We start from the raw sequence: 24512 nt of genomic DNA on the forward strand, positions 1-24512 counted from the left end.
GGTATTTCACATGGAAGTAGAATGTAGCACACATGAATGTTCACTGCCCTGCCACTGAGCAGATATCACAGATTCATAGAATAGATATGCTGCAGCTCCATCATTTTTGGAGCTTTCATAGAATCATAGACTCGTAGAATCACAGAATCATAGAATGGTAGGGGTTGGAAGGGACCTTTAGAGATCATCTAGTCCAAGTCCCCTGCAGAAGCAGGTTCACCTAGATAAGATTGCATAGGAACATGTCCAGGCAGGTCTTGAAGACCCCCAAGGAAGGAGACTCCACACCCCTCTGGGCAGCCTGTGCCAGGGCTCCCTCATCCTCACAATAAAATAGTTTTTTCTTATATTTAAGTGGAACTTTTTGTGTTCCAGCTTCATCCCATTACCCCTTGTCCTGTTGCTAGCTACTATAGAAAAAAGGGATGTCCCAATCTCCTGACACCCACCCTTTAGATATTTATAAATGTTAATAAGATCTCCCCTCAGTCTCCTCCAGACTAAACAGCCCCAGTTTCCACAGCCTTTCCTCATAAGAAAGATGTTCCATTCCCCTGATCATCTTAGTGGCCCTGAGCTGGACTCTCTCCAGAAGTTCTCTGTCTCTCTTGAGCTGAGGAGCCCAGAACTGGACACAGAACTCCAGGTGAGGCCTCACTAGGGCAGAGTAGAGGGGGAGAAGAAGCTTTCTAAAAAGCAGCAACAAGAAGAACCAAAAGAACCCCAATTTCAGACTGAGGATGTGATCATTTGATGCAGTGCTAACAAATTTCATGTGAGTCAGAGTAACACAAAGTTATGGCTGTTATTCAGCCTGCTGGATGCCTGTTGCATGCTTCTCTCTATGCAGCACAGGTCAAGCTCAGCTTGAAGGAACCAGAATATTTATGTCAAAAAAGAACATCTAATGTTTCAGTATTTAAAGAAAATAGACCTTTTAATCATAGTACCTTTCACAACCAAAGTGTTTCAAAGGAAAACGGGCAGATAGAAAGACTGTTGTTATGAAAGCCAGGAACAAACCCTTCACATAAGAAAAGGCTGTTTTAATAGTTCTCCTCCCACCAAATCCTAAAATCCTTTTGGGAAATGGTCTTACCTGTGCAGCAAAGACAGCAATAAATATTTTGTTTCCAAATTTAATGAAGTCACCCAGTATTCACCTGAACAGCAATTTTGCAAATTGTCATTAAAAAAATTATGAACTGGAAACATTTTTTTGAAGACCAATGGCAAAGATAACTGCTGTTCTCATTTTGCTTTGCCTTACTTGCAGTGTAACACATTAAAAAGATTAACCTCAGTCATATCCTAGAAAAATCACAAGGTCAGTGTTTCATAACTGTCATTCAGAAGAAAAAAAAGTTTCCTTTCTCCTCATTTCTTAGTCTTAAAAGGAAACATTTCATACCCTTAAATTAACATTTTTAGTTTTTTCTAGCAATTGTGAAAAGCAGATTTTTTTATAATGACATCCAAGACTATCACTTCATCAGGGAATTCCAAAAGCTACATGTTAAGGCAAAGGACCATTTTAAACAAATGAGAAAAAAAATCTTGTGAGCGAACATGGTAAAAAAAAGGCTGGGTCCTCAGCTTTCACAACATTTAAAAGAATCCTAAACAAGTAACTGGGGAATTTTATGGCAAAGATGTTGTAAAACACCTACTGCAATGCTCCAGTGATCTGTTGTTTGAGGCCAACTCCCCTGTGGGAACCACTCACCGTATTCAGCCTAAGTTAAATCTTCCTGATCATCTTAAAAGCTAATGGGACAGAGCGCTTGCAACTGGCTTCTCCCTTCAGGGAAGATAAGTACCAGTTAACATAGAGCTACCAGTTATAACTCATAGGAAATAAACCCAGCTGTCTTCTGTACAAGTAGGAGAGCTTAACATGTGTGTGAGAAATAACATATTTAGATGATGATAATCACAACATGCAAACTTGAAACCACCACCAGAGCTATCACTAAGCTGAAAAAGACATCACTTGGAGAATGGCAGTTGCTGATTTTCTGTCAGAACAGACAGGTAAAAATACAGATGTTGGCAGCGATATTTGTAATTTTCAGTAATGACATAGCAGATGGAACAAAGAATATCCTTATTTAATCTAAGAGCAACACCAAATTGTGTGAGGCAGTAGCTACGCTTCCTATTATGCTGACTGTAATGAACTAGAGGTGGCATCTTTAGATCATGGTGGCACTCCGCAAAGAACCATGAAGCTGCCCTACAAACAACCAACACCACATGCACAGGTTACAAAACAACTACCTAAGCATCAACTTTGAGGCACGGTACCTTGACAGGTCACTGGGTAAATTTTATGCCACTGAAGTGACGCTGTAAGCAAATCCTACAAAAAACCCTGACCTGTAATCTCTCTGGAGCATTTACATGGGGCTATTGCTGTTGAGGAACCAAAGTAGTGTAAGTAGCACAGCTCGCGGTGTGGCTGGGTCAGGGACAGGGGGACCCATTCTGGCCCAACAAGCTAACAAAGCCATCAGACATATCTGAGGCCATAGCGAAGAAACCAGGCGTTACCTTAAATAAAACTGAAGGTGAACAGGGTGGCAGGTGGGTGAAATGACGCTGCCAAGAGAAGGAGAAAGTGCTGTTCCCCGGGCCCTCAGCCCACCTGACAGCAAGTCAGGTGGAGCAGGCTAGTGGCCCAAGGAAGCCTCGGCTCAAGGCCCACGGTGAGGCTCTCCCAGGGCAGGCCGAGTGGCTCCTGCGGCAGCCAGTGGGTTCAGAGGAGCTGTGAGGACGCTTCCCAGGCCGCCTCCGCCAAGCTCCCTCACAGGCTCCCCGGGGTGCCAAGCGAGCCGCGTGCCTCCTGCCTTCAGCGCGAACGGCCGAAGGCACAGGCGCCCTCAAGCGGCGACTCGATCCCCTCTCGAGGGGACACGGCGGCAGCCACCGGCCCGGGCACCCCGCAGGGCCCTGTGCGCAGGTGCTCGGGGGCCACGGGAAGGGGCATGGGTGGCCTCGGCCTGGTCAGGTTGCCCGTCGGCCGCACCTGCGGAGAACGCTAGCGGCTGCCGCGGGGTGAATCGAAGTTCTGAAAGATACTTCCCCGGGCTCCACTGGGCAGGGCTACGAGGCCGTGAGCCGCCAGGAAAGGGAAAGGAGGCGGCCCTGGTAAGCGTAGCGTTCCGCCTGCTCGTCGCCTTGCCTGAGGAATGACCGTGGGGACACTCCTCACGGGTACAAACCAGCCGGTAACAGCGCTGTTTAGCGCTCGGAAACAACTGCGCTTTCTTTCGATTGTCACATCTGCCTGCTCTGAGCGTGAAAACGCGCCGAGAGCAAGGAACCCATAGCCGGGAAGCGAGCAGCACTCTGCAAAACGGCTCAGCCAGCCCGCTCTGTCGCAGCGACGGGAGCCTGCGCTCACGTTTCGGGAAACGCTGCAAGCAACGGATCTGCTCGTCGCTGCGCGGCCCGGCATTCGCAGCAGCCAAGAGCGCGGCGCTGAAGCCCCGCGCGGACAGCGCCTTCCCCGCGCCGCGGAGCGGAACGCTGCGGCTCCAGAGGCCGGCGTCCGCCGCCTGGCCGATGGAGCGGGCCCGCGCCGCACGTGACCGGCGGCTGATCACGTGGAGGACGCAGCACAGCTCCTGGCCGCGGCGTGGGGAGGGGGGAAGAGGGCGGGGTACGAGGCCACCCCACGGGTCCCGCCCCCGCGACCACGAGGGTCGCCGGCAGGGCGCCTTCTTGTGAAAGGCATTTTCCTCCGCCAGTGAGGCGCCGAGAGAGAGGGGCGGGCGGCGGGGCGGAGCGGCAGCGGGCAGTGATAGGCTTGCGGCTGGGTCACACTCGGCGTGCGCGCGTGGGGTGCGGATCCGTATCCTGCGGAGCGTCGTGTTGCAGGGAGCATGGCGGGCGCTAGCGAGGCCGGAGGCGAGTCGTGGCGGGGCCGGTACTACCGGCTGGAGGACGTGCAGAAGCACAATAACAGCCAGAGCACCTGGATCATTCTGCACAACCGTGTCTACGATGTCACCAAGTTTCTGGACGAGGTAAGTGCTCGGTGAGGGAGAGGTGGGGAGCCCGGCGTCACGCTGCCAGGTGCCAGGGCCCCCTCAGCCTCATGGGGCTGGCTCCAGCCCGACTCCCCGTGCAGGGGCGCGGCGGCTGCGCTTTGCGGACTCTGCCCCGGGCCCGCCCCGGGCCGCGGTCTGGAGGCGGCTGCAGTGGGCGCGGTGCGGTACGGGCCTGCTGCCGTAGCGCTCCGGAGAAACGGCCGTGCGGCGGCTCCGGGCCGAGGCCGTAGCGCACGCAGGGCTGGACAGGCAGCTGGAGGCGGGGTAGGGAAGGCTGTGCCAAGCAGTGTGCGCCTCGTTAGGGCAGCGGACCCCTTTTGGACAGGAAAAACCCGCTTGTGCCGAGCACGCCGGCTCCCAGTCCCATGTGATTTGCTGCTGGGAGCTGCTCTCTCCCTTCTTTCGCCTATAAGCTTCTTGCCAGGGTAGAAACAGTTCCCCGAGGCTTTGGGCTGTTGCTGCTCCTCCGACACCCTCAGCGTGAACACGCTCTAGCTCTTGGAGTACGGCAGTGGGGATTTTTCTGCAGTTAGCACTTGACGGTCTTGATCATTTGCTGCTGATGAGCAATTAGTATAGTCATTAATTTAGCAATAGTTAATAAAGAAGTGTTTTAGTTATAGGACTAAAACATTCATCTCTGGAGGTGCAGAACTGCAACTACTGAACAACTTTTTTAGTATTAAATGTAGCTAGGATTTATTTGTGATACTTTGAGTTTTCCCTGTCATTCCAGTTACTCCAAATCTGCAAAGATCTAGCATCCAATTAAAACGTGTTATGGTAGACATACACTGAATTCTTGGAGAATACAGTTCAGATTGGTAGACACATGACAGAATTCATGCCTCAGTAGGTGTGTAGCCCCATCTTGATTTTTGTGGCTGTAACCACTTGTGATTCAAAGTATAAATTGAGCATTTTGCAATAAAATGCTGACAAACAATTTTTCAAAGGCATTGCCGACCCAGGTGGTGTTTCCTTCTTAAGCTATGTGCCCACAGAAATTTGGCAAGGCGAATTGTGAAACTGATCTGTTGACTCTTTCTTGACTATTCTTCCTTATCTCTGTCCCTGGGTCATCCCTTTGGTTAGGGAAATGTTTGGTTATGTGGGTAAGGCCAATTTAATTATAGAAGCCCTGGAGGAAAAGGCAGTTTTTCATCGGGCCTGGGTAATTGCAGTAGCTGTTCTTGGAAACTTGTTTGGTTTTGTTTGATACTTAATTGCAAAAGCACTTCCAGATTGGGGGGGGGAGGTGAAAAACCCCACAGCCTCTTCCCCTTGCCAACCCCCATCCTCTGCCAAACATAATGCACGAGAAAAAAACTCCACACTGGAGAGAGAAAAAAAAAAAAACACCTCCAAGATTTAACAGGCTTTTGGATTTAAGTAGTTGCACAAAAAAGCTGACAGCCTCTTCCTTCAATAAGTGTAATGAAGTTCTTAAATGTTATGAAGCATTAGTCTGTGCAAATTGCTCCAGAAATTCTTAATTTCAGTTTTCAGGACATCGCTGCTTATTCAGCAGCATAACAATAGAATTTCACTTTAAGTAGTTACATAGCTGTTTCTTGGACAGTACTGGTATGTCTGTGCTCTGATACATGTGGGACAAACTTAAGCTAAACAGCTTTTGATAGAAGATGGCTGGTTTTGGAGCTGAAATGTGTATGACATTCTGAGATAATGAATAAATGAGATAATTATTTTCAACAAAGTATCTAAATGAATTGACAGTCTTAAGGAAAACTTGGATATTGTCATATTCATAGTGTTGATGGTTCTTGAGATGGAAACCATGCACTAAAATACTTCATAAGGTGCTCTTTAACCTTTTCTTTGAGTGTTTTTGAGAGCTGGTTAATTTATCAAGTAATGTGACAATTCCTTACACTGTCAGACACCCTGAGGCATTTACATGTGACAGATGAGAAATTGGGACTAGCCTCTTTCTGGTACATTCCAGAGTATAGTAAATGCTTTTCAGTCAAATGAAGGTTAGTTGTTTTGATAGCATTATTAGTCAAACTCAGTTTTACTTCCTGCAGTTCCTTGCAGGAGTAGAAAATCTTGACACATGTAAAGAATTACATGTAGACTACTAAAATAAGGCCAGTAGTACTAGAAGAGGATAACTGCTAAAGCGTCACCTTATTCCCACTTTTCCCAAGTAGTAAAGAAGTAAAAATATCAGTTCACTATGAAGTGAAGAACTGGAGAGCAGACTTCACCAGACTCATCTCTTGATTTGACAAACAATCTTTCCAGCCAGTGCTTTAACATATGGAAAAATTTCCATGTTGAAATTGAAAGCTTTACAGTACTTCAGGACTAAAAGCACCCTGCATGCTGTCATGTTTAGTAAGTAAAATTACGCTGCTGCCTTTCATTCCATTACAGTACCTAAAAGATGTGTTTCCTCTGTCCAGGAAGGAACAGAAGAAGTGTTATCTATTACCTCTTGATAAGTCTTGTAGATGTTATGTGAAACTTGCTTGGTGATAGGGCCTCTCTGGACACTGGATAGAAGTTAGATGGTAAGTGGAGGGAGGATCGTGATGTGAATGAACTGGAATTGGTGAGGCTGCAAAGGAGTGTAGACCTCACAATGTGTAAGCATCTTAGCTTGGTTTCCTAAGGACAAGGCTTTGAAATACGGATGAAGTTTTGGAGAAGGAAAGGATTGTGTACTTTGACACTGTATCGTAAGGGTGACTGAAGGTTAAGATTGCAGCAACCATTATTTAAGTAAATTTAAGTTGCAGATCTTAGGGAAACTTTTTTAGTATCTCCTTCTGGATTTCCTTTAACTATCAAAACATATCTTCTAGGAGAGAAAATAAAGAGACTTTAGCTTTTGCAGCTGAGTCTGTGAAAGCTCTTGGCCTGATAGACTTTTCTTGAGACTAGAAGCTTGTATACAACTGCTTTAATTCAAAGGCAACATGTTGGACCTGGATTACAGATAATTTGGGAAGCCTTTTCATAGTTTCAGGTCTTATGTCTTTAAAGGTAAGTAGCTAGTGGAAATGCACGTGTGATCACAGCAGGATCTTATGGCTTTATTACAGATAACGACGTGAATAATACTAAATGTAAGTTGATGGATTAAGTGTGTTGGTAATGCTCAATAGTATTTCTCAAAAGCTTCATAAACCAATCCCACAAGTTGGGCTTTGATGTTAATCTAATGAGCTAAACAGGAGTAGCTGGGCCTATAAAAATGAGAATGAAATGATCGGTGTCTGAATCTTTTTTTCCCACTGGAATGAGAATCCACCATACAGCTGTTGTGAAAACTTGGTTGCATTCTCTAAACTAGGCAGAGAAGCTAACAAGAATAGGAATGTCTCTACCTTAAAGGAATTATTTTGTTCTGGAAACAAAGTATGGTATGTATTCAGTATATCTCTCATACGGACTTTGTTTACTCCAATTAGTGGTGGTCTCAAAATTTAGCAGAAACATTAATGACCAATAGAAATGGTTTTTCATAAGGTGTGAACTTGTGCTTTCATAGCACTGTTTCTAAATGGAAAGGACAGCTCCCACAAAATGTGTTTTGTAATGCTGATAAAATAAAATACAGAAAAATATTGGTTTACTTTGTCAGAATGAAAGATGTTCTCTCTGCTACATGGTGATAAGTTACATTTATTCAGTATGATGGTATTGTGAGAAGTAGCATAATACCTTCCATATTTAAAGTAATGAATAGGTTGTTATGAGGAAAGGTGCTGGTGCTTCCTATTCTGAAGTCTTGTTAGGAGCCTGTGTGAATTTCTATTGTGGAACCTTGCAATATGAGGATTAAAACCAGTGTTATCACTTGTTTATGTTCTGAAGCTTGCCAGGAGGATTTGCAAATGCTTTGAAAAATAGCACCGCTTAGCACTCTTACGCAAGTTGTAATTGTTTTCTTTGTGGGGAAAGAGACACACAGCTACTGGGCATTTCTTTGGCACTTCATCTAAAACACTAATGAACACTAATAATAGTTTTCAAAAATGCTTTCTCATAAAGAGACCTACTCTTCCAGGCTCCTAAAAGCCTAAATCAGTACAGAATTACTGTCCTGTAACATAAATAGGTGATGGAAATAATTTGGAGAACTCTCTTCAGACTACATGAAAGTGCTGTTAAAACAAGTGTTAATCTGTTTTACACAATAAAGCTAAAGTTCTCTGTCTTTCTGACTCTCACTGCTCCTTTCTGCTTTTCATTCCCTCTAGCATAGAAGGCAGACTTGAATTTATAAGACTGTCATTAGTGGAGACCTTTGCTAATCTCTCAAAGTTAAATTGGACTCCAGAATTGATTTCCTCCAGTATGGGAAGAGGGGAGTGGCAGGAGTTGTGAATTAGGTTAGTTATATGTTAGTAGAACTTGAACTGTGACACAGAGAAAGTTGAATGACTAGCAGGGGAAAGAAGACGTGATAGGCATTCCTGATGAAGTAATCAAGCTTCTGATCCACGTGAGAGCAGTGAATTTGCTGGTTTGCTATATCTAGAACTTTCTAAGGTGCTACTGTTAGAAATCAGTGTATGCTCTGTACCAGTGCTGGCTTTGCGCAGACTACTCTTACATGTGTAACTTAAATCTATGTTATTATATTGGGTATGTTCTGGGAATGAACTAGTCTAGCTTATCAGCAAAAGTTTATTTAATTCCCCTTGAACCACAACTTGTCTTGAAAAAACTCTTCAGTTACTTTTATCAGCAGGATTTTGGTTTAGGAGTTGCTATGTGTATAGAGTTGTGGGCTTTCCAGTTCTAGGGTCTGTCCAGAGGCCGTTCGTTCAAGTAGACTTTCTGGTAGGAAGCGTTGTTTGGCAGGCAGGAGAGAAATGTGAACAAAGACCCTGTGTAAGCAAACTCCGAGAAACTCATTAAACTGTGGAATATGTTCTGCTTTTTATTGAAAAATTGCTTCTTGCCTTTGAGACATTACAGGTGCTCCCTTTCATTAGGGGATGTGGAGTCTCTTCGTTAATTGCTTATATTACGTGATAGCTGTTTGCAAAGGGTTTAAGTTGGCATTGCTAAGCAAAGGTGCCATCTGAAAGAAAAGTGTCTAGTTTCAAAGAACTTTTATGTATATCTAGTAGGTTACTGGTAATGTTACCTGCTAGATTACTGGAGCTGTGAACTCAGCATGAGAGTCTCTCTACCTTGGTCTTGCCATTGTGAGGAAAAAATACTATCAGTTTTCCAGCTATGGTGGCAGGTCAGGGTGAGTTTGTCCCCTTCAGCTGATGTGTGATAGCCACTGAGCGGGTTGGTTGCAGTCACTGACATTAGTATCATGGTTTTGTAGACAGGGATCAGTTACTAATTAGGCCAAAACCTAATTCTACATAGAAAATCTGGAGTTCAGTGAAACTGCCCATATAGCTACACAATTGCTTTGTAGTGGCCCCAGAGATGGATTTGGTGACTAATTGGTGCAAATGATGGATCTGTAGTCAGCAGCCTGCAGGGAGTTAAAGTATTCTGTGTAACAGTTTCAAAGTAGATGCAATTATACAGGGAGGTATCCACTTTTTTTGGTTGGTGGGGTTTTTTTGGTTTTTTTGGAACTAATGTAAGGCATGTCATCTTAACTTGCTGGAGTAACTAGTACGTTACCTACTTGTAAAAGTAGGGGTTGACTTCACTGCAGTGAGTCTGCATGCTACTCATGATGTTAGTGCTTTATGGATTGTTTAACTTTCGTCGCTTTTGCTGCTTGTTGATGTTTAAGCATGTTTTCTGAGGAGTTTTGCAACACTTTCAGCTGAAGACATGACATATCTTTTTTTTATTTTGGGGAATGCAATTCTTTAGCATGGTATTAAAAAAACCAAAACCCACCACCACCCCCTCAAACCCCACATCGATGAAGGAGTTGTTTGAAGGCTTAGTTGTGGCCTGTTAAACTCAAGTTGAGCTACTTAAATATGTCATAACAGGGTACTAAACGTGAATGATCCCTCAACTTTTGTCCAGTCCTTTCCCTGTGTACTTAGAACGGATTCAAGGGCAGGATTTTGGTGATTATGCAAGCAGACGCGCAAATATAGCATGATCTTTACTCTGCATGCACTCTTATAACCTTTTTTTTTTTTTTGGCTAGCTGCTGTGCCTAGTCTCTATCAATTGCTTAATCTTGCTTTTGCTTAGTCATGGCAGGGATCTCTTATCCGTCTGGCTTTTAGTTAGGTTTGGCTTTTTGTGGTGGTTGTTTTTTTTTTTTTTAAACACTTGTTCTTCATGTATTAGAATAAGTGTCTGCCTTTAACACAGAGATTCAAGTTTTAGAATTCTGGTACTGTGGGAAAGTAGTAGTAATAAAACTGGTAGTTAAAGTCTCTTCCTGATTTGTAGGAACAGGTCTTATTTTTGTTGGAAGAGAGGGTTTGCTAGGAGATTAATATGGTGGATTTGAAGTAAATATTAAGCTGAAATGCCTAGACTAGTGGGATTGTTTGTTTCTTTTTAATTTAATGTCTAAGCATAGCCTTTTGGTTCAGCTATGTGCCAGGCAAGATGATCCTAAACAGTAGAAACTTTACCTGTTTTCGTAACTTTAAATCCTGTAGTCAGAATCACTGAAAATAGAACTGAGACTTCAAAGCCTTAGTTCCTCAGTTGTTGATGAAGTGTTAGAGTTTATTTCATGGTCACTTTAATCCAAGGCAGTAGTACTAAAGTGTTTCTAATTTGCTTACCTAAACATTTCCAGTGTTTATGTAGCAATTGACTGCTTAAAAGTTGAGTGGTGTTTTTTATGGCATGTTATTAATCTGTTATGTGAATGAGTAACTTGAAGATGAAAATTTACTGAACAAGATGTGATACATCTTGCAGTATATACAGAGTTATTTGATGTATGTAAATGTGAAACTGCATGCAGTCCCAAAAGCGAATCCTGAATAAAAGTCAGTGTAGAACAGGGATTTAAGGGAACTGTGATGGGTTGAGGTATCTTAGGAGATACTCGGAGACAATTTTTCTGTATCTTAGGGGTTTCATCGACAAGATGCATTTGGGATTCCGTAGCCTGCTGAAAACAAATTGGTATTCTAGTGTTCTGTATGAGCTTTCAGTCATGCTTAAACAGTTTCAAAGTAGCTGGCTTACTAGATAACCTTCAAGGATCCTTTCCAAAAGAATATTACTGTATGGTTATCTGGTCCAGCCCCCGGCTCAAACTAGGACTGACTTTGAAGATCAGGTTCCTTAGTGCCTTGTGTAGGCAGTATCAAAGACTGGAGATTCTGCATGCTCGCTTGACATTTTGTTTCAGTGTTTGATTGCTCTTCTGATTAATAGCTCTTGTTATATCTGCCTGGAATGTTCTTGCTGCAATTTACACCTTTTGACTGTAAAGTATAACAAAGTATTGTTTGGATAAATATATGCATTTCATGTGGATCTGAGAACATAGAATGTAACTTTAGATAATAGTTGAGCTATCAAAAGGCTCTCCCCCAACGTTCCAAATGCTTTAGGTGCTAGGGGTAATGCTTCTTACTGCTCTATCACTGATGGGAGTAGAGACTTCAGATTCCTTGGTTTTGGCTTCAGAGAGTAGATGAAGCTCCCTAGTTATTCAGAGAGGCTTTTGCTCTAAAGTCTAGCAGCTGATTTTTCAAGGATATTATTTCATTTTTTTAGAAATGTAGAAAGGAAGAATTAATTTTTTAGACTGTGGAACAGCTTTCAGTAACAAATGCAAACTCCTTAAATTGCAGCACCCAGGTGGTGAAGAGGTCCTCAGGGAGCAAGCTGGGGGAGATGCAACTGAGAACTTTGAAGATGTTGGCCATTCCACAGATGCAAGGGCACTGTCAGAAACCTTTATTATTGGGGAACTTCATCCGGTGAGTATGTGATAGTACCAGGACTTGCTGTTTACTGTAGTGGTTTTGCATCTAGTTATTTCTCTGGTAACTTCAAAATAAAGGAGAGCTGCTACTTTCTTTGGATAGTGCTGCAGCTGTTTGTGGATGGACCTGGGATGGAGATCAGTTCCCTTCATGTTGAGAGAACCTATTAGTGTAGCCTGAACAAGGTTACATCTAAATGGTTGTGGCTTTGAGATATTTTACAGCATAGTTCTTGAATAAACTGAATGCTATTTCTTCTATGAGCTTTATAATGAGACTATAACCTCTGAAGGTGATTGTCAGAATGTCTAGACCACTTCTTACATTAATATGCAGAGTAACTACTAACAGCTGCTTTCATCTATGTAAATACATATACCAGACATCCATCCTGACTCTTCATATGTGTGTTTAGAAAAGAGCTATTGTAAGCATTGTACTTCTAGTTTGTGTCTAGTTAACTACATGTCAACCAGCTGGTGATATAACACACAAATACAACAGTGTTCAAGACTATGTTTTTTTGTAATGAATGTGACTTAAGACTTTGAGTTTATGAAAGATCCATAGAATTTGTGACCTTTGCACTGGAGGTTGGTTGGACTGAACCTAGTTAGATGACTGCCTGTGGTAGTTTCATTACACTAGGTAGAAGTAACCTGCTATGATTGCAATCCGTGCATAAGCTAAGATTATGTGTACTGTTTAGAGACAAAGGAGATGCAAAAGATGGGCACAAGAAATAGTGAAATACGTTGGAGACCATTTAAAGTATTGTTTATGGAAATGTTATTGTTTATGGTAGCTTAATGATACACTGACATTTGCTTTTTTGCAAGTCTTTTTCCTAGGTAAAAATAGGTACACATTAACAGACTGAATTGCAAACTGAATTTAGTTATAAATAGGATTTTTGAATACTTTGGATTTTTGTCTAAATGCTTCTTGCTTATTTTCCTGCAGGATGATAGAGCGAAGCTTCAGAAACCAACAGTAAGTATTTCTTGAAATGCCACATTTTTTTTCTTAGGCATTAGGGACAGTGTCTGTCAGTAAATGGTATGCCTTCAGAGGCAAAAATAATTTAAGTGTAATGTCATAAATATCTTAAACCTGTTGATTTGACTTCAAATTACTCTTCCTGTTAGCTGTTCTGTAACCTGTGTGGTTTTAATCCAAGAGGTTAGTAAGTGTGAAGGCATTACGCTATAGCAAAAAGATGAGTATATAAGGTGTCAGTGGTTTTCCTAATATTGTTTAAGAAAAATAACTATTTATAGGCAGAATGGATTAAAAAGAGTTTGTGGGGCAAAAATGGAAATCTTAATGATATGTTCTTAACCCTGATAGAAAGGGAATGTAAAAACATCTGATTGCTGTTATAGATCAGTTAATTTGCAATTGAACTTTTTTCAAGGTGAAAATACTGTTTGGGTCCTATCTGTGTTTTTTAGTAAGTCTTGACAAGTGCCCTGTCAATGCATTATTGCACTAATTTTTTGTTGGTTTTAATAGTTGAATGCCAACACAACTTTATTAAATCTGTAAAATTCAGAAGGCTCTTAAAGGAGCAAGCGCATCAGATTCACCTGTACTGTTGCTGTATGTGTACAGGATGTTTGCTGTGGGCTGGCTTTAACAGTAAAGCAGTGAGCTTAAATAGTTGCAGATTAAATGAACTATAGTAGGAATAGGATCTTACTTTTGCTGTTTGAGGGAACTTTTAAGATTTTTTAAAGCATTTTCCAATAATATGAGTAAGTTAAAGGAAAGAAAGTAAAGTATATGAACACTGAAATGTTCTCTATGGCAAGTATTAATTTTATTATTAAGGCCTGGAACTAATGTACTGATAAGAAAGTAAGTGGTGACTGGAGTTCAGAGCTTTTTCCCACCAAAAATATCTGCTATTCAGATTTCTATTGAAATTCAGGGCAGCTTACATTTGAGTTGTAAGAGGGGCAACCATAACTGCAACTGAGAAAGAGACTGCCCAGTGCAAGCTGTAGTATGCAATCCCTTGATTAGACTCACGGGAATTTACTGAAGTGAAGCACCTGCAATATTAACTCAGACAAAATGTGTTCAGCTGAGAGTTAAAATATATAAAAATTACTTTCTAGTACACTCTTACTTGTTTTATTCCTTTGTTTAAGTGCTGGGTATAGTTATCTAGATTACCTGTGTGTTCTGTGCTGATAAGACAGTTTCAATTGCATTGTGCCCTGGATGGGTAATGGGCAGGTTAGGCCCTGTGCCTTGGCTTTCTAGGAGCTGTCAGAAGACTTTATGCTTTCAGGTAGCCTTCTTGTCCTTGCACTGTACTTAAAAAACCTGCAGAGTACAGGTACTATGTTATAGATCAGTTAATTTGCAACTGAACTTTTTTTCAAGGTGAAAATACTGTTGTGGTGTGTTTTAAAAACAGGTTTTGATGACCTGGGAAAATTTCTCTTACTGTCTTGATATGGGGGGAATGGTCTTTAGGCCCTGTATATGGGAAGTTTGTTCTAGAGTGTTAGCGTTAATGTGGGCAAAAGCTGTTCTGTACTGTTTGGTTTTGAGATAAAAGTTTCATGGAAAAACTCACATATGTTCACAATATAATTCTAGTCACCAAGTCTTACTATTTTAAATATGGTATTTCTTACATGTAAATCTATGGTGTTTTGGGCGCTTGCAAAAGTAAAGTGTTTGAACTATGAGAGGCAGTTTGAATTTCTTTCTCTTTAAGTGAATTGTAGATATTCTGATACTACAGCAAATAGTTTTTCATTGATGGATATTGTACCACTAAATTTAAGTACAGTTTTAATGCTTGGATCTTTTAAATGCACTTAGAGCCATGTGCAATTAGTAGTAGAGAAACTAATAAGTCTCTGTATAAATTGTACACATGCATTCAATTGGTATTTGATCTTCTAGTGCTTATGGAAACAAAGAAGTCCAAATTGGTATCAGAAACATCTAAAATAATTTGACTGACTCTTACACAATCTAAAACATCATATGAAAAACCTGAGTTTAAGATGCCTTGTGGATATAAATTAGTAGCTTTTTTCCTGTTGGCTCAATATAAGAAATATTTGTGTACTAATTGAGAAGATTTTTCAGTCAGATTTTAGGCAAGTAAGAGATCTTTGTCTTATAGGATACAGACTTTAGAAACGTAACTTTGGTTTGAAGTTAGTTTCATGGAAAACTTGCAGCAAAATTCCTAGTGATGACATTTTAAGTAACTTTGCCATGTTGGCTATAAGAGCTGCTGCTAGCTAGCTTCTAATACAACAAACTGTTACAGGAATTCTGAGAAGATGCTTTCAAATGCAGTGCACTGAGTTGTTTTTAAAATAGTCAAACTTAATGAGCTTTGAGAAATTGAGGAGCTAGATAAGATGGAGAGGGCTATCTGTCTGATATAAGTATCTCTTTATTCTTTGCTTTCCAGGAAACTCTTATTACCACTACTCAGTCTAATTCCAGGTATAGTATGACTCCTGATGTCTAATTTGGATATTCCGTATGATTTTGTTTCTGAAGCTTAGAAAGCTGAATGGCTTCTGTCTACCAGAAGCATAGATGTCAGAGGGTGGTGTGTGAAAATTTCTATTCTATGTAAAGTCCAAGTTGGCATCTATGTACCACTTCACAAGCATGTTAGCTTAGTAGATGTATTTTTTTCTCACATTGATATATATCACTGTCTACGAAGTGGTTTGTTGCACAAGCCTTCATTTTTGAAGACTATGAGGTAAATAGAAGACACTTGGTGCTGTTGCTGACTTTTTTACTGACATGAGTGCTGTACTTTTAAAACTTGGGAGCAAGGAGGGGGAGGAAACACTTCAGAATGCTATGAAATCAAACTTCGTAAAAGTATATCCTTCTCACAATTGCCAGTTGCTGAAACTCTCAAAGGACTGTTCCATGCCCCTCTGAGTGGGGATCTTGAGTGCAGCACACCATGAATTCAAATATATCTGAAGAGTCTCACCCTTCTCTAATAAGCAAACTTAACTTTTAAGATCTAGTACAAAGCTTTAACAGTAGAAGTTTTTTTACTTGTCTAGAATATTACTAGGTAGCCCAGATAATCAGTTGGAGTAAGGAAGAAGGACTTCTCTAAACTTTTTTTTTTCTTAAACTGACTGGTTGTCCTTTACTAAACTGTTCTTTCAAACTTTATTTTAGTTCATGGTCCAACTGGGTGATCCCGGCAGTAGTGGCAATTATTGTGGCCCTCATGTATCGTTCCTACATGTCAGAGTAAGCGCCTTTACTGAGAACTAATGCAAGATGAGACTGATCTGGGAGAGAATGTAAGCAATCCTAACCCAGTGTGTTTCCAGACAAAAGCCTGATGTCTGAAGAAAAAAAAAAATCATCTTTCAGAAACCTGAACAATTATCTTCTGCTGTGCACTTTTCTTAATGTTGCCTTCTTATTTGCTCTTCTGTAGTGATAAAAAGGCAGCATTTCTCCTTTTTTATAACAATTTTGTTCTCTAATGAATTATTTGATAACTGTATTGGTTTCTGTGTTAGAATATTGTTTGTTGTGTAATACTGATTCTGGTTATTTCTCTTTTAATCTGTAATGGGGTCCATAGGACTCTTTCAATATCAATTTTGCAGCTTTAAATGACTACCAAAACTATGTACATGTGTTGGTCCATGTACACAACTTTGCTGAACTTAAAAAATAATGTTGTGGTTCTGTTGAAAATGTCTTGTTGAAATGCTAGTTAAATGTAATGGAGAAAGCAGAGCAGAGTGGTGAGTAGAGATGCCTGTAAGCAGTCAGGCTATAATGAGCTAACTGTTTTCTTTCTTCTTGATATCTGCTCTTATAGTAGATACTCCTACTATAGAAAATTGTTCTATTTAGCTCCCATTGGAAAATTCAGGTGAAATATGAAACCTAATGTTTGGCCCAATTGTCTGTCTCAGTTTTGTGAAAATACTGTTCCTGCCAAGCACTCAGGTGACTATAGAATTTGTTCTGGGACTTTTAAACTTTTATAAAATCAACTTTGTCATGTACATTGTGAAGGCAAAAACTGATACATGGAACCTGTTTCTGACTGTTCTGTTGATATGCTCCTTGGTGCTTTAGTATAAAGAGATGACTATTTTCACTGCTAAATACAAGATAACTGAGTCTGCATTTTGTGGTGAACATTTTTAGTCATATGTAAATGATCATGAATAAAAGTTTAATTGCTTACTCTTGCTGGCTCATATACATTCATTTCAAACTTTTTCAAAGCTCTTAGAAGGGATAATTATGCGTATTGGGATACTTCTCAAAAGTATCAGTTTGGTGCATGCTGAAAGTCAAGGTATGTGCTGTATGTGGGGAAGTTGCATTTAGTAAGTGGGAATGTATTATAAAGCAGTTAGCACAGAATATTTTCATCACCATGACCTCAACACCAGCTCCTGACGTTATAGTGGCTTGGCCCTAACATCCATCAGGACTTGAAACAGTAGCACCAGGGAAGATTCATGAAGTGTAGGTCCTGTGTCAAGTCTAAATTGAAATATAATTCACTGTAAACATGAGCTTTAAAACAAAAGTGGGAGGAGAAATGCTGTGACTTCACGAGATTTTGTCCATGTGTGGGAATATGTCAATATAGGAATCCCTTTAAGATTCCTTATGAGATTCCTTTTGTGGGATTTTTGTTGTTGTTAGAGCAAAGAAGGATGTATTACATAGCTTCAACTGTGAAAGTGTTTCGTGTTTCTTATGCTGGTATGTTCTAGTCAGACTTGCTTTACAGATGCAGACATGCTGCACTTACAGTAGATTATATCAGTTTCTTTACCTTGGAAATTTTAGCCTGCAGTATAAATGACAGCATTTGGGACTGTGTATAGCACTAACTTATTTTGTCCTGGTTTTGCCCCAGCTTTTCCTCAAATGTGGTTGAAATGGAGTTTAAAAATGTATGGTTTATTGAGGGGTTTTTTTACAGAGCTTTTACAGGATATATTAACTCTGAGTTGGTATTCAGAGTCATAGATAAGTTTGAACAAAAAATTCAGTACTGATGTTTAAGATAACAATTAGGTTCACATGTCTAGGTGGTGGGAAAAAAAAACCCCAAACCACAGCAACTTTAAGAAGCTTAACCTTTCATACGTTTCTTTTAAATTTTTGCAAGAATTTCAGAGTGAGAATTATGCCTGCAGCAGTAGACAGGGTAGTACAACAAAGTGGATCCATAATACAAAACACTTGCTGTCAAAGGCCTTTTTCCATACTCTATGTATTTTGGAAGTTTTTGTGTGGAATAGGTATGTTTGGGCCCTGTGTATGGGATGTTTGTAGTTCTCTGACATACCTATGCAAGCTTAGTCCTTTCTAAAAGCAGTTCAACTGGTATGTGCAGGGGATTTCCACTAAGTGAAGTGAAAGCTAGTGCATGGAGTTGAATAGGCAATGCTTCAAAACTAATGCTGGTTAAAATGCTAATGTTAGATATGCACAGTGCAGTGTGGTTTGCCTGTTCATAATCCTTTCCCCCAGTGCTGATGTAAGGTTTTTCTGAGGTGGACATCACTCTTTCATGTTTTAAATGTAAACTGATAAAACTGTAAACTAAAAATGATCAGGTTTATAATTTTCCTTTTAATACCGTAAGATTAGAGCTGCTTTCCATCATACACGAGCTTTTGTGACTTCAGCTTTTGATTATTAATGTGAGAGGAAGGTAAAAGGTATATAGGTATGGAGAGGAAAGAATGACTATGCTATTGAAAAAGTAGTTAATATTTTTACAGTCTGATGTTGAAGGAACAGAATCTGTTTTCTCAAGAAGTCCTTTATCCTAAGACCTGATCTTAAGATACTTGCTCTAATTCGCCAGTTAACTTTAATACTAATTTTTGTTTGGAGAGGCTGGTTTTTGCGTCTTTAAATAGATGGCATGTTATGGTATCTACTAGTACAACATCACACTCTTTATACTGCCTTAAATTACTTGAGCATTACCTTTTTGGCCTTCATTTGCCTAGCCTCTTGTTCAAAAGAAGACATAGGAGCAGAGAGCTCCCTTAAACAGAGATGGCCTTGGCTTCTTAGCGTCTGGGGAATAAAGCCAGCACAACTTGTTCACTTGCTTTTTTTTGCTATAATGAGGAAAAAATACTATACTGTCTCTTTCTCTGGCACACTTGCTTCGACACAGTAGTCCAATGCATTCCTCTAGTTCTGAATCCCATGCTGCAGTCAGGCTTTTGCAAAAAAATGAAAGAGAAACTGGTAGGAGGAGGAAATGGCAAATGAAAGCCTGTTACAAACTCTTCAGAGGCAAGAAAAAAAAAAAAGTAAAGGTCCTATTGGTTTTGTTTTCTGAATGTTTGGCTCCTGCAGGCCAATGAGTGCTCATACATTCTTGGCCATTTTGAACAAAACTGTTGCTGTATTTTCCACAAGACTGGTGGTGAACGTTATTAACTGAAACTTAAATGATTGAGTTGTATCAAAGTATCATTCAGAATATGTAAAACATTAATAGCATTACTGTATTTTCTCCTGAATACAGAAAAGGCTTTCAGAAACAGCATAGAAGGAGCAAGGAGCCAGGAGGAAGTTCATGCTGCTGAAAGCTCAGCTGTAATGCCTGACCAGATCTGAAGTGAAGCTAGTAATTAATGGATCATATATTTGGATCTTCCTTTCATACTACATTACCTCTCTTGTGTTTAATTCATTGTGTGTGAAATATTGTGAGTTTTGAAATGACCTGGTTTAAAATGAATTAGTGAAAAATGTCGTAACATTGGATCTCAGTAGATGATTAATTCTGGATTTTATGTTCTTTCTGAAAACTAGTTAAAACTTTTTCTTCTTGCATGTCAGAGTGTGCATAAAACAATCCTTTACATTTTCTTTGCCAGCTTTCTAAAACTGGAGATATCCAACATGACTGTGGGCTGTACTGATAGCTACTAACTACTAGATTTTAACTTCTGTCTGTTGTAGTATAATTTCTGTGCTTGTGTCTTAGCTTACTGCACTTAGGCAGGCAGCATACTGCGAAGAGCTTCAAGTTGTGTATACTGAAAGGAGAGCAGCACTGTCAAGCAAGAGGAGTTATACACAGGGAAACCTTAAGGGAGAGTTTTTGGTATCTTGGGAGAGAACACCACAGAACTCCAGAGACCCCCAGAGGCTGGGAACTCCATCCAATAATACAATTGCCATAGCAGTCTTGCCTTTTTCCTTAGACTCTGTGTGGAAACATAATGGAAGACTGGCGAAAAGGATTGTAAATATGCTCTTGTGACCCACAGCTGGTGTGTTGAAAAACACGTCAAGGATGCTAATTGTGGTTTAGCCCTGTGTGCTTGGCAAGTAGAACATCCTTGTTTAGATAACACGGGCTTGTGATGGGCTCATAGGCACCTATCAGACATTCTTGAGATTCTTGCCTTGCTGTGAAAGATCAAAGCACAGTGGAAGATTACACCTGAAAACCAAGCCCTGATGGTTTTGAGGTGAAAAGTAGCAGATTCAAAGTCTTTACTTTTCTGCTATGCTGCTGGCAGAATCAGTCTCCATGGTGCTGTGTCCCCACTGACTTGCCTCTGCCTGAGTGCAGTTTCAGAGAGCCCCTGGATCATGAGGTATTGAGAGTAAATTTGCTCTTGGCATTTTATCCATGGTTCTGTGGTTGTTCCTGCGTGTCCTGCCTGTGCCAGCTCACTCACTTTGGTCTATGAATAAAGCTGATTGACTGATCCTATTGCAGGGTGAGAGCACTCCATGAAATCTCTGAAGTTCTGCCTACTTAGGTTCTGGATAAATGCAGCTTTGCATTGTTTGAAGTTAACTAGGTTTTTAGCTGTCAGCTATGGAGAATGTCTCTTCAATAGAATGTGTTCTGGAAACTGCTTCAAGGTCTAGGAGGGGCTGGTTAGAGTTGTTATGGATTTCTGAAGCTGTTTATGTTTTTACTGTCACTCATCTGGTCTTACTATGGCTTGCAGGGTTACCTGTAAAAGCATTATAGATGTGTTGCCTACATAGGCGTTGAGGGTGGACATGAAAGAATAGCTTAGCTTGTGTCTTAGAAGACTGTAGGGTGGTGGACTGGCAACTATAAACAAGCAAATATGTATTTTCAGTTTAAAACAGCCAATTCCCATCTTGTATTTATTTTGTTTCATTTTCAGAGCAATGCTGCAGTGAGTTACGTTCTCTGCATCAGTCTGAGGAGGACATGTGATTTATGAATAATAAAGGGATTTTGTATTGGAGCAGTCACAGTTTCTGGGATTATTGTTAGGTGATTCTGTAAAACTACTTTTTGATCTTATTGAAGAAACAAAAACATTTCAGTAATACAAGTTATTGTATACTTTGTTGTCATAGGGAGGAGCTCTTCAGACCTGGGGATATGAGTGAATGTTAATAGAATACAGGCAGCTCCTGGTGGTGGGCTGCTTTCACTCTGTTGCATGCAAGATCATTTGTTGAAGAACATATCACATGCTTGAGAAGCTCAACATCTAGTAGATGTGCAAGTCTGACCAAACAAGACCTTGTCTCAAAGTCTCATGAGAGTATTGATCCAGGATGGTGTCTCATGACGTTTAGCACATATCAACAGGATCAGATTCTTCACAACAAATTATGCTTATTCATACAGTAAGTTGGTGTCTGCAAATAAATGTCAGCAGGTGGGAGACAGCAGGAATAGTTGACTGTGAAGCAAGGACTGTAATCTGTGATTTTCTTTATGAGCTTTGTGCTATAACTGCTAAGCTGCAGAGAATTATACTCTCTCCACTATGAATCTGGCATTGTTTTTCTACCAGAACAGATAAACTGCTTGAATATTTACCTTGGTTCTTGGACCAAGTTTTACAACCTGGGTGAACTCTGGCCTAGTTTAGAGTGAGCTTGATTGCATCTGTGTCAGTCATGCAGGTGTAACTGTACTGGTTTCTGCTGGGCCTCACTTCTGGTTTGCACAAAGCATGAGACTACAGCTCCAGACTTGTCACACGCTTCCACATATGAAACTTCCAGTTTATTTGGAAGTTGGCATGAGCTCATTATGAATCCCTTAAAAATGTATGGCTTTCGAATTGCTAAGATGTTACTAACATCTTAGGGCTAATGTTACTAACATCACAAAACTACACTATTTACGTGCTTTAAAAATCCACATATTCTAAAGCCATTGATGCAGGGACTTTGTTCTTATATGTAAAATACCTACTGCAACCAGATTCTGATCTTTGGCATAGCTCAGTTGTTCAGATAATGCTGCTGAAAAGAGTATCAGCAATGGGGCTTGCAGGCAGCTGGGTGATTCTAGTTTCCTTTAAAAATACAAATTTGTACATGTCAGTGTTAGGGGTTTTTTTGTCTGTTTACCATGTAAACCACCAGAAGAATTAAAAATCTGAAGTATGGAATGAATTAAGACTACAATATTTGTCTTGAAACAGAGCACAAAGTAAGACACCACATGTGAACACTGCAATGAACTGCAGTAGTGTGCTGTGCCATGGAGCGTTGCTTAAAAGTTAGCAAGGGGAGTGCATGCTTAACTCAGCATTATATTTCTTCTGGTATACTGCCTTATAGTCATTCTGTCTTTTGGGTAAACCTTAAAAATCTCATCTTGAATCCACTCATAAAATGCTTTTTGAAGAAGATTAAATTCACCTCGACACTTGTTTTATTAACACAATAGAAAAAGACTTTTAGGTTTTTAAAGTGTTATTTAAATGTTAGGAGTTCTAGGCCTCATTGCTCATATCCTGGCTGTGATGTTACCTTTAGAGGTCAGTGACCAGGCGGTGTAGAAGAAAACAGGATTTCCACAGAAATTAGATTGCTGTATCATAAAAATCCTTTATTTTTTAATTTAAAACTTTAGATAAATTTTAAACTGACACAGTCATTTTTAGAAGGATCAACTCAGTCTGTTCAACAAATTGCTGTCAAAATGCTCTGGAATATGGACAGCCTTCTTCCAGAAACGTGTTCACTTAGGCATACATATTTTTTAGCATCTTGTTGCATAAATCAGCTGAGTAGATCACACATCCATTCAAGCAGCCACACAGCATAAGACAAATTGTCTCCTATGAGGATAACACCTATTTTGTTATCTTTGTTTTGCATTGTAAACAATGTAAGTAGTAACATCAAATCATGGAATCATTAAAGTTAAATTCATCAAGGCTAGCCACCAACCTCACACTGCCAAGCCCATCACTAAACTAAACCTTATCCCTCAGGACCTCAGCTATGTGCCTTTTGAATATTTCTAGGGATGGTTACTCCACCATCTGCCTGGGCAGCCCATTCCAGTGCTTAATAACCCTCTCAGGGAAAAATGTCTTCCTGAAGTCCAACATAAATCTCCCCTGGTGCAACTTAAATCCATTTCCTTGTGTTCTACTATTTGTTACAGGAGAGAAGAGATTGACCCTCACCTCACTACAACTCTCCTTCAGGTAGCTGTAGAGAGTGATCAGGTCTCCTCTCAGCCTCCTATAGGCTAAATGTCCTCAGCTGCTCCTCATAAGATTTATTCTCTAGACCTTTCCCCAGCTTTGTCCATCTCTGGACACACTGTAGCATCTCCATGTCCTTCTTGTAGTGAGGGGCTCAGAACTGAACACAGTACTCGAGATGCAGCCTCACCAGTACTGAGTACAGGGGGACTATCACCTTGGCCCTCCTGGCCACACTATTTCTGATACAAACCATGTTTCCATTGGCCTTCTTGGCCACCTGGGCACAATGCTGGTTAATGTTCAGCCAGCTGTCAATTAACACCCCCAGGTCCTTTCCATAAGACAGTTCTCAAACCACTCTGTCCAAGCTTGTTTTAGTGGCTGTTGATGTTATGAAAGATATACTGTATACCCTAGCTATCATCTTCCTATTTTTCCGTTTCATTAAATACTTTGAGTCTTAGTACTACAATTTAATGTGCCCAAACCACAGTACAGGCATTTAATATCTCTGCTGTAGTAATGAACTTCCAGAAGGTACATTCAAGGATTGCACAAGTTCAGAACTTTGATTTCCACTCCAAAAGACAAGTTCATCAGTGTATTACGTTACTATTTTTCTTTTAATAGAAGTACTCTAAATACTGAAGTTTGCATCCAAAAGTTCCTCCAGTTTCTAATGATACTGTGAGTTGCCACATTACCAAACAGTTCAGAGGTTAAAAATATCAGTAAAATAGCAATATTATACAGGACTCATCACGGTTCTTTAAATTGTTACCAATTGAGAACAATGATGATAGTTAAGTGCAAGTTTATCAAGTTTTAATTGGTAAAATAAAAGCATGGATTGCTTCAGGCAGTAAGCATCAAAGACAGCACATGGATTTGAAAACCCAAGAAACCTTTTGATTGTCCTGCAACACCTCACTGGTACCCACAGGATTTCTAGAGTTATCTTTGTGTAGCAAACAGCCTTCTTGCCCTGCTCGTCGCATGCTGCAGCTCCTGCCTTCTGCTACACCACTCTGGCTGCCAAACTCTCCTCAGGTGTCAGAGAGTACCCTTACTCCAGAACATTTTGGCAGTGC

The 24512-nt window shown here is 40.5% G+C and overlaps 1 protein-coding gene across 1 annotated transcript; it reads left to right on the plus strand.

Annotated features, from left to right (window-relative positions):
• Positions 1-3480: 3480 nt before the first annotated feature.
• On the plus strand, positions 3481-17174 carry LOC104557039 (cytochrome b5). The gene is made up of 5 exons (XM_061995827.1): positions 3481-4031; positions 11798-11926; positions 12896-12925; positions 15381-15415; positions 16124-17174. Exons 1-5 carry the CDS (start codon positions 3888-3890, stop codon positions 16200-16202), a joined length of 417 nt encoding a protein of 138 aa, XP_061851811.1. The 5' UTR covers positions 3481-3887; the 3' UTR covers positions 16203-17174.
• Positions 17175-24512: the final 7338 nt, after the last annotated feature.

Source organism: Colius striatus, chromosome 4 (assembly GCF_028858725.1).
Source record: "Colius striatus isolate bColStr4 chromosome 4, bColStr4.1.hap1, whole genome shotgun sequence".
NCBI lineage: Eukaryota > Metazoa > Chordata > Aves > Coliiformes > Coliidae > Colius > Colius striatus.